Here is a 14835-nt window from a genome sequence, read left to right as displayed (position 1 = left end):
TCACAGCATGTCTGGCCGGTGGGGTCCCGGGGCTTTTCTCGCTGTGGCTGTACTCAACCAGGCACAGTCAGAGGGTGTGGGAAGCCTCCGTGCCCCACAGAGGGTTTTCATCAGGGTCAGTGCAACTGCCCAGGCATGGCGGATCTTCCCAGCAGTGCCACGATGGGGACCGGTCCTGAGGGCTGGGACGGGCAGTGGGGCTATGCAAGCCGAGTGGCCCGGCGGCAGGAGCCAGGCAAGGGGGCAGGAATGACTGTTCTTCATTCTCTCAGAAAATATCTGATAGTTTCAAGTCCTGAAGACCACAACATGTAGAGTAAAATTCCCCTTCTCCGTAGAGGGACTGGACAAGGCATGGTGTTTCTCCTAGAACCCATTAACTTCTAATGCTTAGTTCTTTGTGATTTCTGATGCACTCAACCCACAGTGTGTAGCAGTTGCAATACAGTGGCTTGTCCAGAAATATAGATCTACTCTTTCTTTTGTTAGTGATAAGCTTCTACAATGTTCTTTTGAAAACATAAACCTTTATTTCAAAACAAGAATAAAAGTAAAAATGTGTTCTGGTTTGTGACAGAAGTTCCTCTCCTCTCTTCAGATACACTCAACTGCTACTGTAACAGAAGAGATCATAGGCAGGAGAGAATTTCTGGCTCTAGCAAGAAATTTCATGTATTCTTGGAATAAACTTTTACTGAAGCAAAATAATTTGCAAGAATAGATCATCTCCTCAATCAATTTTTAAATATTTTATAATTTAAGGAACACTGTTCTCACTTCCAAACCCAGGTATATCTGTTACGCAGTATTTATTTTGAGAAACTGTGCATTCTTTCTTGTGAGTATTAACAATTATGAAAGCCTTTATTTGCCTCAATAATAGTAATTGAAGTAAGATTTGCATGGCAGGTTGGTAGAATTGGCATGAACGAAGAGAAGCTCTTAGATGTAGTGACAGGCACTTCTGTGTCTTGACTAAGAGCAAACATCCCTACTAATGGTTGATAGCATCCAGAAGTCAGTCAGGAGGTAAATGAATCGGGACTGGAGAAGTGGTGTCAGCATCTCAAGACTGTGACCCTGAACAACACTGTCACCTTGTATATTCCTGGTTTTTTGACCAAGTGATGATGATGTGGCAGGAGCTTCTCTGAGCATGTTTACAGACAGCACCTAGATGAAACTGAACCTTCTTGCTGTGCTGGCTGAAATGTGTAAGTTGTGTCATTCCAAGGATGCCTTGCTAAGAGCAGCTAAGTTCTTTCTAAACAACTTGCATATGGAAAAAATCAGAAATGTTGCACTCTCAGATACTCTGTGTGTGTGTAGCTATCCATACTGCAGTTACACTTCTCTCATTTTTCTTGTCTTCCTTAGATAAGTTCACCTTTACTGGAAGGGTGGGGACATGAAATTAGTAGCATTATTTAGCAAGTTTTTAGGGACTGAGGGGCAGTGCCACAGACAGAGTGACTAAAAGTATCTGCCAGTTGGAGGAAGGTGGAGGATTTCTCATAGCAAGCCTTGTAGTCTATAGAGGCTATGTACACTTTTGAGGGCAGTGCATGCTGCACTACCATGCTGTGGCTGGCTAGCAAAAACAAGCCCCCTTACATCAGGGCTACGCAAATAGCAAAAGCTTTACTTGCACATCCCTTGTGGAGTGGAATTGCTCAGCAGTCTCTCCCCTCTATCCTGATGGTGTAACTGACACATATCCCACCATCAAGGAGGTAGCTGTAATCAGACAGAAACTTGCCCCAAGACAACACAAAGCATGTGCACCTTTCCAAGAAAAAGCGCATGTATAGCCTAGACGGTGTTCCTGGCTTGGCTTCTGAGAAGACAGGGGGCTTTGCTGCAAGTCCAACTCAGTATGAACTGAAAACAGAGCACATCACATGTATTTTCTTTATTGCTGGACTTTTTTTGTTTTCCAGTAAGTACGCATGATTCCTTAAAGGCTGAGGTTTTTAATAACAGTAAGGTTTTTCAGGTTTCTTTTTTTTGCTGTGGACAAAAAGATACCTTTGATCAAAGTTTTGCCTTATATTACAGTATTTCTGTACAAAAATAGAAGTCCAAAATCAGCTTATTATTAGCTGATATTCCCCAATTTATTTACAGGGTACTGTCAAGAACCTTCATCAGGCAGCCAGGTAAAATAGAGAACTCTATATTAAAGCAGTTGCATTGTTTAACTTTGTGTTCTCTAGTCAACTCTGAAGGGTTCTGACCTTTGGCAATCAGTCTGGGTTGGAGAGTCCAGCCAGAATTATAAAAGAGCGATGTCTTTAAATGAAAAATTTAATATTAAAACTTAAGCTGACATTATGGAGTATTGAACTGATAATTGTATTTCCATACTAGGGTAGTCTATAAATATTCTCAGCTACATCTCTCTTTATAATACAGCAGATACAGAATGCAGACTTCTGCTACTTATATGGTAATACATATTTGCAATAGTAAAATCAATGTATGAAAATTTTGGAATTTACTTGTTAATAAAACTGCTTATAAAGTAACCATACAATTGTAACAACTATAACTCTGAACTATTAAAATGTACAGAAAGACTGTTTACACCATTGCACATACTTATTCCCTTTGCTTCAAAAGCCTCGTGAAATACAGAATAAAATTAGTCAAATTTTACTGACAGCTCAAATATGCAGGCAAAATGTGCACATCCATGGAAGCAAGGGGAAACAAAATGTTGGCGTCCATCAGGAAGGCTGCCAGCAGCTCTCCAAAAAAAATATACCTTGCTCTTCTTCCCCCCCCTTCCCACAGGTATACAGGCCAGTAGATTAGTGCAGAATTGATGAATATAACTGTTTTCAGTGTTCTGGAAGGACAAAAAAAATCCTCTTGACTTTTATCAGCAATTTTAGGTCAATACAAGTTGGGTTTAATATTGTAAGGCACTTATTACTGCTTGTATTGCAGTGGATCAAGTCTTAAGGCATTTGTTACATCAACTGAAGATAATAATGCTTTGGAAAGTTTTGAACGAGCCAGCAGTTCTAGTATGTGACTATTTCAGCTGATTTTCCCCTCCCCACCCTGTGGTCTTTCTAAAACAATGTTTGAAGATATTTTCCGTGGAAACTCTGGTTCTTTGTTAGCTTGTCAGCAGATGTGATCAGTATCATCAGGTCATTTTGGGGCCAAGCAGCGGTATGTTCTATTTAGAGCACAGTAGAACTGGTTTTGTTTTCACCTGGAGCTGCCCTGACTTCCATGACTACTCACTGATCGAGAGGTGCTGTAGCGTTTTTTCACGATCATACTGATGTAAGCTTTCATCAGCTTTGCAATGTCAACCACCTGCCAAAAGAGTATGTATAAAGAGCAAAGTTCTTAGTAAGGTAACAGTATGTGAATGAATTCTTCAGATGCTAACAATATAAAACTGTCGAGCTTTCAACAAAACCCTTTAGTGGTTCAACGAACAAAAATACTCAGCAATTCTATCCATCTCACTATGTCTCCCCTTTAGCTTTACAGGGATCTTGAATAAATCTGTAACATTTGCAGCAATTACTTAAATTACTAAGTAGCCTGGCTAGCAGAACCACAATAACAAAATTCCTTCTTGCTCTTACCTCACTAGTTTCAAAAAGCAGTTCTCTCTCATCCACCACGATCTTGTAGGTGTTGGCAAGTGGTGCACCAAATGACAAGATATGTTCATACTGAAACACCTCCAGAGGCCTGCCTTCCCCACGCTTGTAGACAGAAACTGCATCAGCGCTGACTCCAAGCCACAACTCTTGTGGGAATCCCCCTTCTTTACACTAGAGGAAAAAAATGTAGATTAACAGCAAAGGGAACAGCGGGAGGCACACACCACTTACTGTTGAGGTTCTTGTCTGTAACCATTTTTTTAAAAGTGCATATTGCTTGTCCCTCTTTGAATGTAGCCTTTTACGCTTCTCCTAAACTTGTTTGCAACCCATCAGGCTAGCGTTCTGTCCCTCCGTATTTTATGGTTAACTAGTGGATTTAAATGACTATGGTGCTTGCTAACAGGAGTATGCTTTTAATATCCAACACTTTATTACATCAGCTGTCTGAGCATTGTGATACCGTATTTATGGTTTCCCTACTCTGTAATGAAACCACCATCTATACAGTATAAACTGTAGTTCAGGAGGTCTACTCACCTCTACGTCAAAGAGTGTTGAGCCATAGCCAGGCCATTCCTTAATCAAAGCCATATACTTTGCCATAGCCTGCTCCTGGTTCATCCTCTGGAGTTTTTTCCATTTGTCAATAATACTAGTCCTGGAAGCTGAGATTTCCTCTTTGACCCACATGTCTAACATCTGATCCTCCTCAACCTTCTGTCTGCTGACAGAGCCACTGCGAAAACTCCTCCGCAATGTTCCTTCAAGAAAGCTGGCTCGTTTCTTCTCAGCCTTCTCTGCTGCAGTAAATGTTTTGGTAGACTGCGTAATCCGAGACTTCAGCTTTTGCAAGGGATAGACTTCCTCCATTTCTGGTATGGTCGTGTGCAGAGTGTAATCTCCCTGAAGGTACTGAAGACGCAAAGCTGCAAGGACCTGGAGGGTTTCTTCAGGAGCAGGATAATGTCCTCTAATCACTGCTTCATGAGCCTATCAAGGGGAAAAAGGTAGCTTTTTATGTACAAACTTGTCTTTGAAAGGACTAAGAGAGAAATGGGAAGTAGATTTCCTGCCAGGCAAACCCAGGATCTGAAATAAAAGATCCATTAAATAAATCAAATGTAGTAAATCTCTTGGAAAATTTGTTAAACTGGGTAAGACAGGGTTTACCAGAAGAACTGCAAGGCAATTGAGGAACTTGCTAAACGGGAATTACTGTTACTAGTACAGCTCTTGATGAACTCACATATATGAGAGCAACTGAATTACTACAAAGGAAAATAAAATGTAAAGGGGAGAAAATCAGGATCCAAACACCTGATTGGGAGGAAGCCATCTATGTTCAAGGGCATTAGAAAGAAATTGATATCTAGGTTTGCTTACTGCTATCAATAAATCTGGCTGTGAAAACTGACCTTTCCAGCCAAACAAGCAAAGCCCTAGGACAGCTTTGTAATAAACCTCACTGAGGGAAAACAGTAAATCTTCAATGGATCCCAGATAAAGTTAGTAAAAAGTTTATATGTTATAGTGGTCTGTAGCATCAGGGATGAGATTCTGAACCAAGAAGACTCTCTCAAATCCCAGCTCTTTGCACACCCATTCAAACCTTTGGAAACGTGCAGCAGCTAAGATTTTTTTTTTTCCAGATGACACTAGTACAGGAAACAAACACACCTCATATCTGGAGATGGAGGAATTGCAAGCGGTTGAGTAAACACACAGAGATAATGCACATCTAAGTAAGAGCTAGTTCATTTAGGTGTACACTTGGGATGGAGTTAAAGTGTGCCTTTAAACATGCAACATGGTTGACCTGAGATCGTACACATGCAGAAGAAAGAGCCGTCTTGTGGAAATGGAAGGACAGTATTTTAATGAGAAAGAAGAACTAAAAGATTTTCTTCAGCACCTTATGAATTAAAGGATTCAGACTTTAAAATAATGGATGTTACAGAACTAAAACTTATGACAAAAGGGAACTTTCTTAATTGGCTGAAAAAAGGCAATGACTGACATGAAAAGCAGACAATTTGAAAAAAAGAACAGAACTGATGTTAGAATGTAATAAGTCACCTCTTTAAGGTAATGCTGTAATATTAATTGTAGGGATTGAGTGTGCCATGCTTTATAACTGAAGTACTAATGGTCTTGGCAAGACATAAGATATTTGGCTAAACACCAGTCAGCACAGAATGCTGCATGAAAATAATCTGCTTCAGCGAATGTGCTCATTTCGGTTGTTCATACAGAAAACTATCTAAATCTGCCTCTTAAACCAATAATGTAATGTAAAGTATCTGATGCAGAGCTCTCATGGATTTTCTTCTTACTGTTTAGACTTCATCCCAAAGCAGAGGCATTAACTGGCTGACTCCTCTGTATGTAAAACCAGACAGACAGTCAGAATGGCAACGTTTCTAAGCCCAACCAAGGCAATCTATTGCCCAGATCCTTCAGCCAGCAATAAGCAGTTCTGGACTGAGCTACAGGAGTAGGCTCTGGAAGGAGACTTTTGGTAGACTCATGATGTAATACGGTGCCTTAAAACCTAAACTGTGAACAAGGAAGAAATAACTCTATTACAGTGAAGATGTTTCTGATCCTGTGGAAAGGGAAAAAGCTTCATACATATGAACATATGACATATGAATGTCAGTTCTTGATCACATCAGGCTTGCTTACCAACAGAACATCAGTGTCTTGGCATTGCAAACAGCCTTACACAGAAATCTTTATCTGTCTCTAGTGCCCACTCGAAAGAAGCTGTCCACTGGAAGAATTTTTAGCCATTTGCAATGTAGTAGAAAAGGAGAAGGCCAATCAACAATGATAAATGCCATCAGTGAGAGCTTCTGAGCAACTACAGGACTTCATATAATAGAAATCCAGCTGCTGACACATTTAATTTTCATTATAAATCAATTTCATCTATCTTATGTTTTGCAATATGGCCTTATTCTGAGGTCAGCACATTCATTAAGTCGATTTCTGCTCATCATAGTTGTCTTACGGTTACTGCTGAGACTGGACTGATTTGTTTTACTATGGTGCCTATGAAATACCAATCAGTTTTTGCAAAGAGAAAAAGCTATTGTTCAATTAGTTCTGTACAGTTGCCAACATGGGTCTCTAATAATTAATTTGCTTGCCAATTACATATTTTTCACTATATTTCTTGCACTTTCTTAAGAAAATGGTTTCATAAAAGCAAAATTAAAAGCAAATATTATCCTTTTCTTTTTTTATCCAGCTTAGACCCTGTTATCCAATTTTTTACCATGATACATAAAGCAATTCGCTAGTAATACAGAAGTAAGAAAAGTCGTAACACTACGTAAATCGTATATGCTTCACTTACGTCAGTATAAGCCTGTTTTGACCACTGAACTGCTTTCTTCGCTCTTGATGCTTGAGTAGTAGTGCATTTAGTTAAACAGAAACATAATCAAAACTCTCTCTGTGCTGCCTAGATCTCTTGCTTTTTTCCTGCTCTTAACAGTGCCTCAAAACAGAACCTTTGTCCTTTACCTGCTCAAACATAAAGGCAAATTCCACGCTATCTTTTGGGACGTTTTCTGTGTCCAGGAAGCAGTAGAGCTTGAAGTAGAACTTCCAGTGCATGTCTCCAGCTTCAGCAGTAGCAGCAAGCCTGCACAGGTGTGTGAAGAGGGAGCGAGAGATCAGATCTGTGAAATCAAACTTCTTTCTAACTGATACCTGAAGAATCTAAGCAAGGCATCAGCTGAATTTTGCTTTGTTACACCTGCTATCAATCTGGTATTGTTGACAGGAGCCAATTGTTTTCAGCAGTATACCTGACTGATGTCATTTGGAGATAAATATATATATATAGAGAGAGAGATAGAGATATGTGTGTGTATTTAGACCCTATAGCAAAATCAAGGACTTACAAATGTTGACTCAGATCTCAGTCAACTGTTTCTAAGCCGAATTCTCTTAATAAACTTTTATTTGTGGCTCAGTCAGGTGTTGATAAAAGCAACATTATTAAGTCCTGTTATAAAATGTAATTGCACAACACTTCAGATATTCCTTTTTTCCCCCTGTTATTATGTGGATAAAGGAGGCTGATTGCCATGTATATAACATAAGGATGACAAACAGGTATTTAGGCTTGTATGACATTTTCTTACTAGAGTGCTATGGGTGGTTTCAATTTTACTGGTAAGAAAAATGTTGTGAGCTGCACTGTGGTGACTTCCATGTGAAGTTAGGCAATGGGTAGTCAGAATGGCAATGACTGCTTGGAGTTCAGTTCTCCCAATACTGGGGCAGCCACAATGCTAGTAATGGTGGAAAAATCTGTAGCAGTGGAAAAGAAAATGTGGAAATAGTGATGAGAAATATTACTCTACTGGTATCAAGATAGAGGAAAACCAAACACAAGTGAGTAGGTGGCTCATTAATTCCTTTAACAAAAAAAATAAAGATGCTTTTGTTCCAGAAATGGCCATGTGAATTACAATTCAACTGCGTCATCACAAACAAGCAAGAGAAAGAGAATATTCAGCATTATTGACATTGGAAATTTATTTAATTGCTACTTATTAGAGTGGTGAGAGAGAAGGAGAGGCGCACTCACTTTTCAAACTTTGCCAAGACATCAGCCACAATGGTTCTGCTTTCAATTGCTTTATCAGTAGTTCCATTGTATTCAAACAAAGCAAACATATTTCTGCTATCCTCCATGGCCAAGCCACGAATTAACTTTTCAACCACCTAATGAAAAACAGCACCACAGAGTAAGACAAATAATTAGAAGAAAATTCAGAGCTAGGTTTTACATTAGACTAAAAACGTTGCTAACATGTTCTCATCAGCAGTATTAATTGTTGTCAAATTCCACTTTAATTTTTATACTAAATAATGCTGATTCTTTTAGAATATGTGTGTGCCATCACCTGGCCAGATATAACCCCTGTATTTCACCAACTCAGCAAGAGTCTTCCAGCTTTAGGAAGCAACTTGGTTCTCAAAAACACCAATATCTACTGAAGTTATTCCAACAATGCCTCTACTGAATTGCTTAGTCTTTCCTGTAATTTTTCCTCTAAGAGGGAACTATAGTTGGGTAATCCTCTAAAGAATAAGACAGTTTTTATAGCAGGGATTTCTTCAGAACACGCTTGGGGGTTGGAGGGACAGCTCTGTAAGCTTTCCCTCCCCTGAAAGGAGAGACCGATAGAGAAACCTCCAGCGCTTCCAAAATTTAAGGCTACTACTGACTGGAACTGGCACGTAAAGGGACACACTGATTTTGTGCCAAAGCCGTTCTGTCACCACTTCTCACCTCTCCAGCTGTAGTGTGTGAGTTGATTGTAATCTTACAGGAGCCCCCACCATGGCAATAAACTGTGGATGTCATTTCCTGCCTGCTGATCAGAGCTTCTATTTCGTCCCGCGATGGCACAAACTCTCTGCATTTGGTTTTCTTCAGAGATTCATAAGTAAAAAGTGCGTATTTCTCCATTTCAGTTCCTGGAAACTGGTCACGAACCCTGTGAGAGAAATATTATTACTTAAGCTGCTGGTCTGTGAAACAGAAAGTTTACTTATTTGAGAATAGATTTTTTTTCTGAAAGTACTGATGTATCCAGTAAGCTATTTAATTGACACGCTCAAAGGTTTATCTTCACTGTCAAGGAAAGTGTACTAACTTGTGATTTACTGTGGGACAACTTACATGCATTCATCATTTTGTTCTACAAACCTAATGGAAAGCAAAAACTGAACTACCTTTATAGCATTAACTACCAGAACCTTGTAACAACTCAGATTTGACAGCAAGATAACTATAAAAATCTTGTAATCAACTCCCCTTTCTGTCAATAAGAGTTGTTGAATGAAAACAAAACTGCACTAAGGTACTTCAGAAAAAAGCAATAAAACATATTTTTTACTGCTTAGTTTTGTGATAGTGTCACTTAGGATACTCAATTTCTATTCCTGATTTTCTTAAAGATTCTCTCTAGACCTTACTGTTCAGCAGTTAGTATTATGAGTATTCACTAACAACTTTAATGAACTCAACTCTTAATTATTGGAAACTGTTGAATTCAGGTAGGCTTTCAGCACAGAGTCTTTCTATAATATTTCCAGTGATAAAATACCAGCTTCTTAGAGCTACTAAGGTTTGTGTGAAGTACAGTGATTCGTGATCTACAGGGCATGAAAAGATTACTGCAGGATTACAGCAATGCTGTAAAATGACTATGCATCTGTAATATTGAAACCAACCTACAAATGTTCTATCAGCTGCAATTTTTTTAACTGGGAGACCAGTTTATGAACTGAGTTAAATTGAGAAAGTGAATTAATGTTGGATTTTTTCATTTTAACAGTTATATAAAGGGATTGATGTGTTTCACTAATCTTACTTTGGTTGAAAGGTATATCTTCAATAGAAGCATTTTACAAATATTTATAAAATAATTACATTCAGCAAAGTGATTTACAAAGTCCATGCTCTAGCACAAACACAGACATGACTTAAATTACTGAGAACAGTTTGTTGTTAGTGGACTAACTTTCCTAATGACACACTCTTTGCATTCTTCTGCTGCATCACAGCAAGAGGAACTCTACGTTCTGGTTAGTGCTGAACTGTCAAAAAGGACTTACTTATTTTTTTAATGGTCACTAATGTCTTAAAATTAGATTTGTGAACAGACATTTCTACCTCAAATACATCTTTAAACATCCTAATGTTCTTTTATGTGCATGATGCATACCTCACAAAACTAAGGTAACAAGGATGAAGAATTTCTAACAGGTTAGACAGTTGAGAATGGGACCTGGGGATACACGCTGCAAGTCATTTACGCAACTTTATACAATTACAGAAAGCCCCCAACATTGGTCAATGTTAGCAAATTATGCATTCAGTTTAGTGGGATTTTGCTTGATTCTTCAAATGAGAATAATTCCACCTAGATCAACCCATACATGCTTTTCTTACAACATTTTTTTTAGATTAATTGTTTGGCATAACCAGTTCACTAAGTGAAGGCACCTTCAAGTCTCACTTCAAGATGTTTAAACACTGTTACAAGTTGTGGGGAAGAAAACAGTGAGTGAAGAAAATTCTTCTCTTGCCCCAGTAGTTCAAAGTTTCTCACCTTTTGAGATGGAATTTAAGATATTTGAGGATGCTGCGACTTGGCAGAAATGTGCAACTCATGCAGGTGAGTATTTGCCAACTATACAGGTTCCCCACGCTCCCAGGGTTAGGCACTTTATTGGTCTGCTTGATGAGCTGACAGTAGAGCTCATCTCGAAGAGGTCGTAAATCATGTCCTGTTTGGAGGATACCTTGAATTATAGGGATGGGATCAGACATAGACTCCAGCTGCTGTAAAGAATTAAATATCTTGATGGCTTCATCCTGCAGAGTTGTGTAGCCTTTGTCTTGCAGCACTACAAAAGAAAAATAGGGAGAAAGGTGTGAGACTGAGATATGAAAGAGCAAGCACTCGGGCTTAACATAAGAATTGCTTAATGCTATTCTGTGACCCTTATTATGCAGGATATTAAATGTTTTTTTTCCATTTCAAATGTATGATGCAAATGCATTTTATGAACTATCTTGCTATTGAGATTTGATGTGAATTTAATGAAATCCCATTTTGACATTTTCTGACAACATAAAATGTGTATCTTGCTTGATCAGAGTTTTTTTGATGGAGAATCTTCCTTCCAGAGCAATCCACACTGCTGAAGTGTCTATCACTTTTCACTGTCACAAGAAACTGAAAATCTAATCAGATCATAAGTGAGGTAAAGCATGACTGCATTATGGAAAGTGACAAAGATACATAGCATCACAGCAATAGCATTTCAATTAAACCCAAACAATACTACTAAACTACATAATTGCCATGAAACTGCAACTTGCTTTTTGAGTGCTGGAAAAGGTGGTGATTGTTTTTGTACTACAGGTTGTTCAGCGTGGGTGAACAACTTTCACAATCTACTTAAAAGTACCATGCAGGTCTTGGGTTCAAGAGATGGAAGAGATTGCTCTGATGTCTGAATCAGTTAGGCCTACTAACCATCAAAGCACAAAACAGTACAGACGTGTTACGAATATTAAGTTTCTAACCTGACATTTTACTACTACAGAAAATAACTAAAACTCAACTGCAAGTCAAGGCAATAACTGAGCATCAGTCCATCTGTGGAGCTACATTTAGTATGGGAAGACTTTGGTAAGACTTCTACCTCAGAGGGAGCTAGCCATTCCTGTCCATGGGGAATTGAGAGCAACCATGCTGTGCTGCTGCATGGGACAACCAGCCCAAGAGCTGAGAAGATCAGAACTGTGCCTTGCTACTGTACAGGAGGAGGAGGGGGAAGAGAAGGGAAAGGTTTCTCCTAGGATTTTCCTTTTCCTTGTCATTTGAGCAGAAGGATATCACTTGACTTTTCAGGAAATCTTACCTGAAATACTTTAGCTTTTAATGAACTGTGACCTCCCACCCTGCTCCCAAGGATGAAACTTCTGATCTGAATCATATCTTGTTTAATTTGCAGTTGCAAAATAAGATAAGCAAATCCATTTAAGGACACCAAATTCACAACCATCAATACCTCTGAACCATTCATTCAAAACAAGACTTCTAAGTTAGTGACTGAGCCAAAGATATTAAAAGACATGATTACACCTGTTTCAGGAGTAAATGACCCATTACTTTTTAGAATAATGTCCACTCAAATATTGTTTCACATAAATAATGCTTCCCGTCACAACTGATGAAACTACACTTGTTGTTAATTAGAAGTTGTGGCTGCTGCAGCTCCCCTCATGAGGTAGGAAGCAACAATAATTTCAGAAGGAGAATATGATTCAAGGAGACCAAATGAATTGGGTTTAGTTGCTTATTTCAGCGCAAGGGTTTTCAAACTTGGTGGTCTTAACCGCGTTGGTGAGGGTAATGAACTTGTATCACAGAAGCAATAGCAACCTTCCCTTCAGTAACAGCAGGAGCACCACAAGCCCATGGCTCTATGCTAGACAAACTGCTATTCTCTACCTCCTGAAAGAGAACAGGGAAACGTGTCTATTTGTATTATAAAAATGTATTTTGCCTACCATTACTTCACTATAGTCCACTGACTAAAACCTCCCGTCCTCTGGTTTAGTCTTTCATAAGGAAAACTGTTTCTATGACTGAAAAACTTACAGTTTAGATTGATGTCCCCATACGGCAATGGCAGTAATGGCGAGTGCAACGGATGATGAGTGTAACGGAGAATAGGGTTTCTCTTATAAATCTGTTCAACCACATCAGCATTCAGGCAGTTTTCCTATTGGGGTAAGAAAAAAGCAGGATTTGGGGTCCAGCATTAACAATAATGCAATGCTTTGTGCCTTTATGTTGGCTGTGAAGAAATCAGTCATCACTGTTATCAACACTATTTGGTGCCAAATCCAGTCGTGAGCACTGTGGCTCCCATGGCACTCTGTGCACTATGAATGCTCAATACCTGCTAACCTCAGGCCTTGCATAAGCTTACTTTATCTGTGCGGTAAAAAACAAACCACAGCAGAGCTGCAGGAGGCAAAAATGAAGTTTCACAAAATTTTTTGAAGTGTGTTTTCATTTTAAAATTGTTTTTACTCCAGTATTTCATAACTGGAATTAAGACATCTGTATTCAAGTTTTATTTAAAAATATTTCTCCAGCATAACCAATTGGCCTTTTCAGTTAGAATCTACAGGAGCTACCATAACAAAATAGTCCAGAAAAACTGCTGATGTAAACCTGATGCACCTACTCCGACATCTAAATACTGTTCTTTCTTAGGCCAAGTTTGACAGATGTGTGACCACTGTCTTCTATCAATCCTGAACTTCCACATATTTCTACTGCTCTGAAAAACAGCCTTCATAGTCTTGGGATTTAGGACTTGATACTTTTTTTTTTTTGTCTCTTCTGAGAATCATCATCCTCTCTCCTGAAAGCAGATCAGCAAAATCTCCAGAAATACCTTCTCTGGCTATGCATGCAATGTCTCCAACAGGACCATAAAGCAGTAAGCATTAATTGAATATGTTTCTCATCACGCAGAGACATGAGATGTTTAGCCTGTGCTATCACAGAACAAGAAATGAAGCATAATGAAAAAAATCACAGGAGCTATCTAGTCCACATCCTGGTGTGCTGCTCACTGTGGACACAACCAAACAGGTCTGCTAACTCATGAACCTGCACACTGCGCTCTACTGCCTGGTATAGCAATGTCTCTCAAGTTACACAAACCAGTAAAACTTGTTACTGTTTTCATGGAAAAAAGTTATTCCTCTTGCCCACCAAGTTGCACTTCATACTTTGTTCTTTTACTGTTTAGACACACATTCCTTTATCAGGTCAGTGAATACATTCAGGTTCCACAATTTCAGTCCATGTCACTGTGTGATTAAAACTCACATTTTCTGGTTTGGCAGAAAGTATGGCAAAGCCAACATAAAAAAAGAGACTGATTTCAAATATTTAAGCGACCATTCTTTCCAACCCCATGCCCTCCTATTTGTGCCTACCTTAATATCCTGAATAAGTTGCTGAGTTGGAGTATCAATTGGTGCTTTTGTGTCAATCACATTCTGGATGGCACTTGACCAGCGGGTCGCCTCATTAAGCAATTTTGTATAGAGGCGGTAACAATGTTTGCGTCCGTATACAGTTACATTCCAATAACCTAGCACAACAGTAAAAATTATTAATCATAGAAGTTGTATCTATATAAATACCCCAACTTTTATCTGAAAACAGCTGTAGTCCCGTCAGACCCCGAGTGCTGCATTCTGGATCATGCTGGCAGTTTTTCAGGAACTGAGAAGTTGTACAAGTAATTAGGTATCATAATACAGATACTATGGTATTAAAGGAGATTCTCTCCTTTAAAAAAGCCTAGGAGTAATCTTGGAGTACAACTGCCATCATGCAGCCTCCCATTTTATGCAGTAATCTTAGTAAAGGTGACCGTAAGACAACAGTATAGAATACTCTTAGCTACTCGTGGCTTGTGGGCCCTACTTCTCCAGTGCTGTCTGTCACAGGAAAATCTGAGACAGTCTTGCTTTGTATGTGAGAGTCTCTCATCATCTGTGGCACACATACAAACAGGTACAAAGCATGAACTACCTCTTCTGTAAAATGTCATTAATTTCACACCA

General features: G+C 39.0%; 1 protein-coding gene across 1 annotated transcript in view; it reads right to left on the bottom strand.

Moving 5' to 3' along the window:
• Nucleotides 1-1585: 1585 nt before the first annotated feature.
• The window catches only part of MYO10 (myosin X), a 172657-nt gene continuing 159407 nt past the window's right edge, over nt 1586-14835 (bottom strand). Inside the window, exons 33-41 of the mRNA XM_075493997.1 lie at nt 14200-14357; nt 12842-12965; nt 10778-11075; nt 8950-9157; nt 8242-8378; nt 7167-7287; nt 4173-4625; nt 3612-3803; nt 1586-3333 (exon numbers count right to left, since the gene is read on the bottom strand). Coding sequence (XP_075350112.1) covers nt 3223-3333; nt 3612-3803; nt 4173-4625; nt 7167-7287; nt 8242-8378; nt 8950-9157; nt 10778-11075; nt 12842-12965; nt 14200-14357 — 1802 coding nt within the window. The 3' untranslated portion in view covers nt 1586-3222. The remainder of the gene's footprint in view (nt 3334-3611; nt 3804-4172; nt 4626-7166; nt 7288-8241; nt 8379-8949; nt 9158-10777; nt 11076-12841; nt 12966-14199; nt 14358-14835) is intronic.

Source organism: Mycteria americana, chromosome 2, assembly GCF_035582795.1.
Source record: "Mycteria americana isolate JAX WOST 10 ecotype Jacksonville Zoo and Gardens chromosome 2, USCA_MyAme_1.0, whole genome shotgun sequence".
NCBI classification, from domain to species: domain Eukaryota; kingdom Metazoa; phylum Chordata; class Aves; order Ciconiiformes; family Ciconiidae; genus Mycteria; species Mycteria americana.
This window is presented reverse-complemented; position numbering and strand designations above follow the sequence as displayed.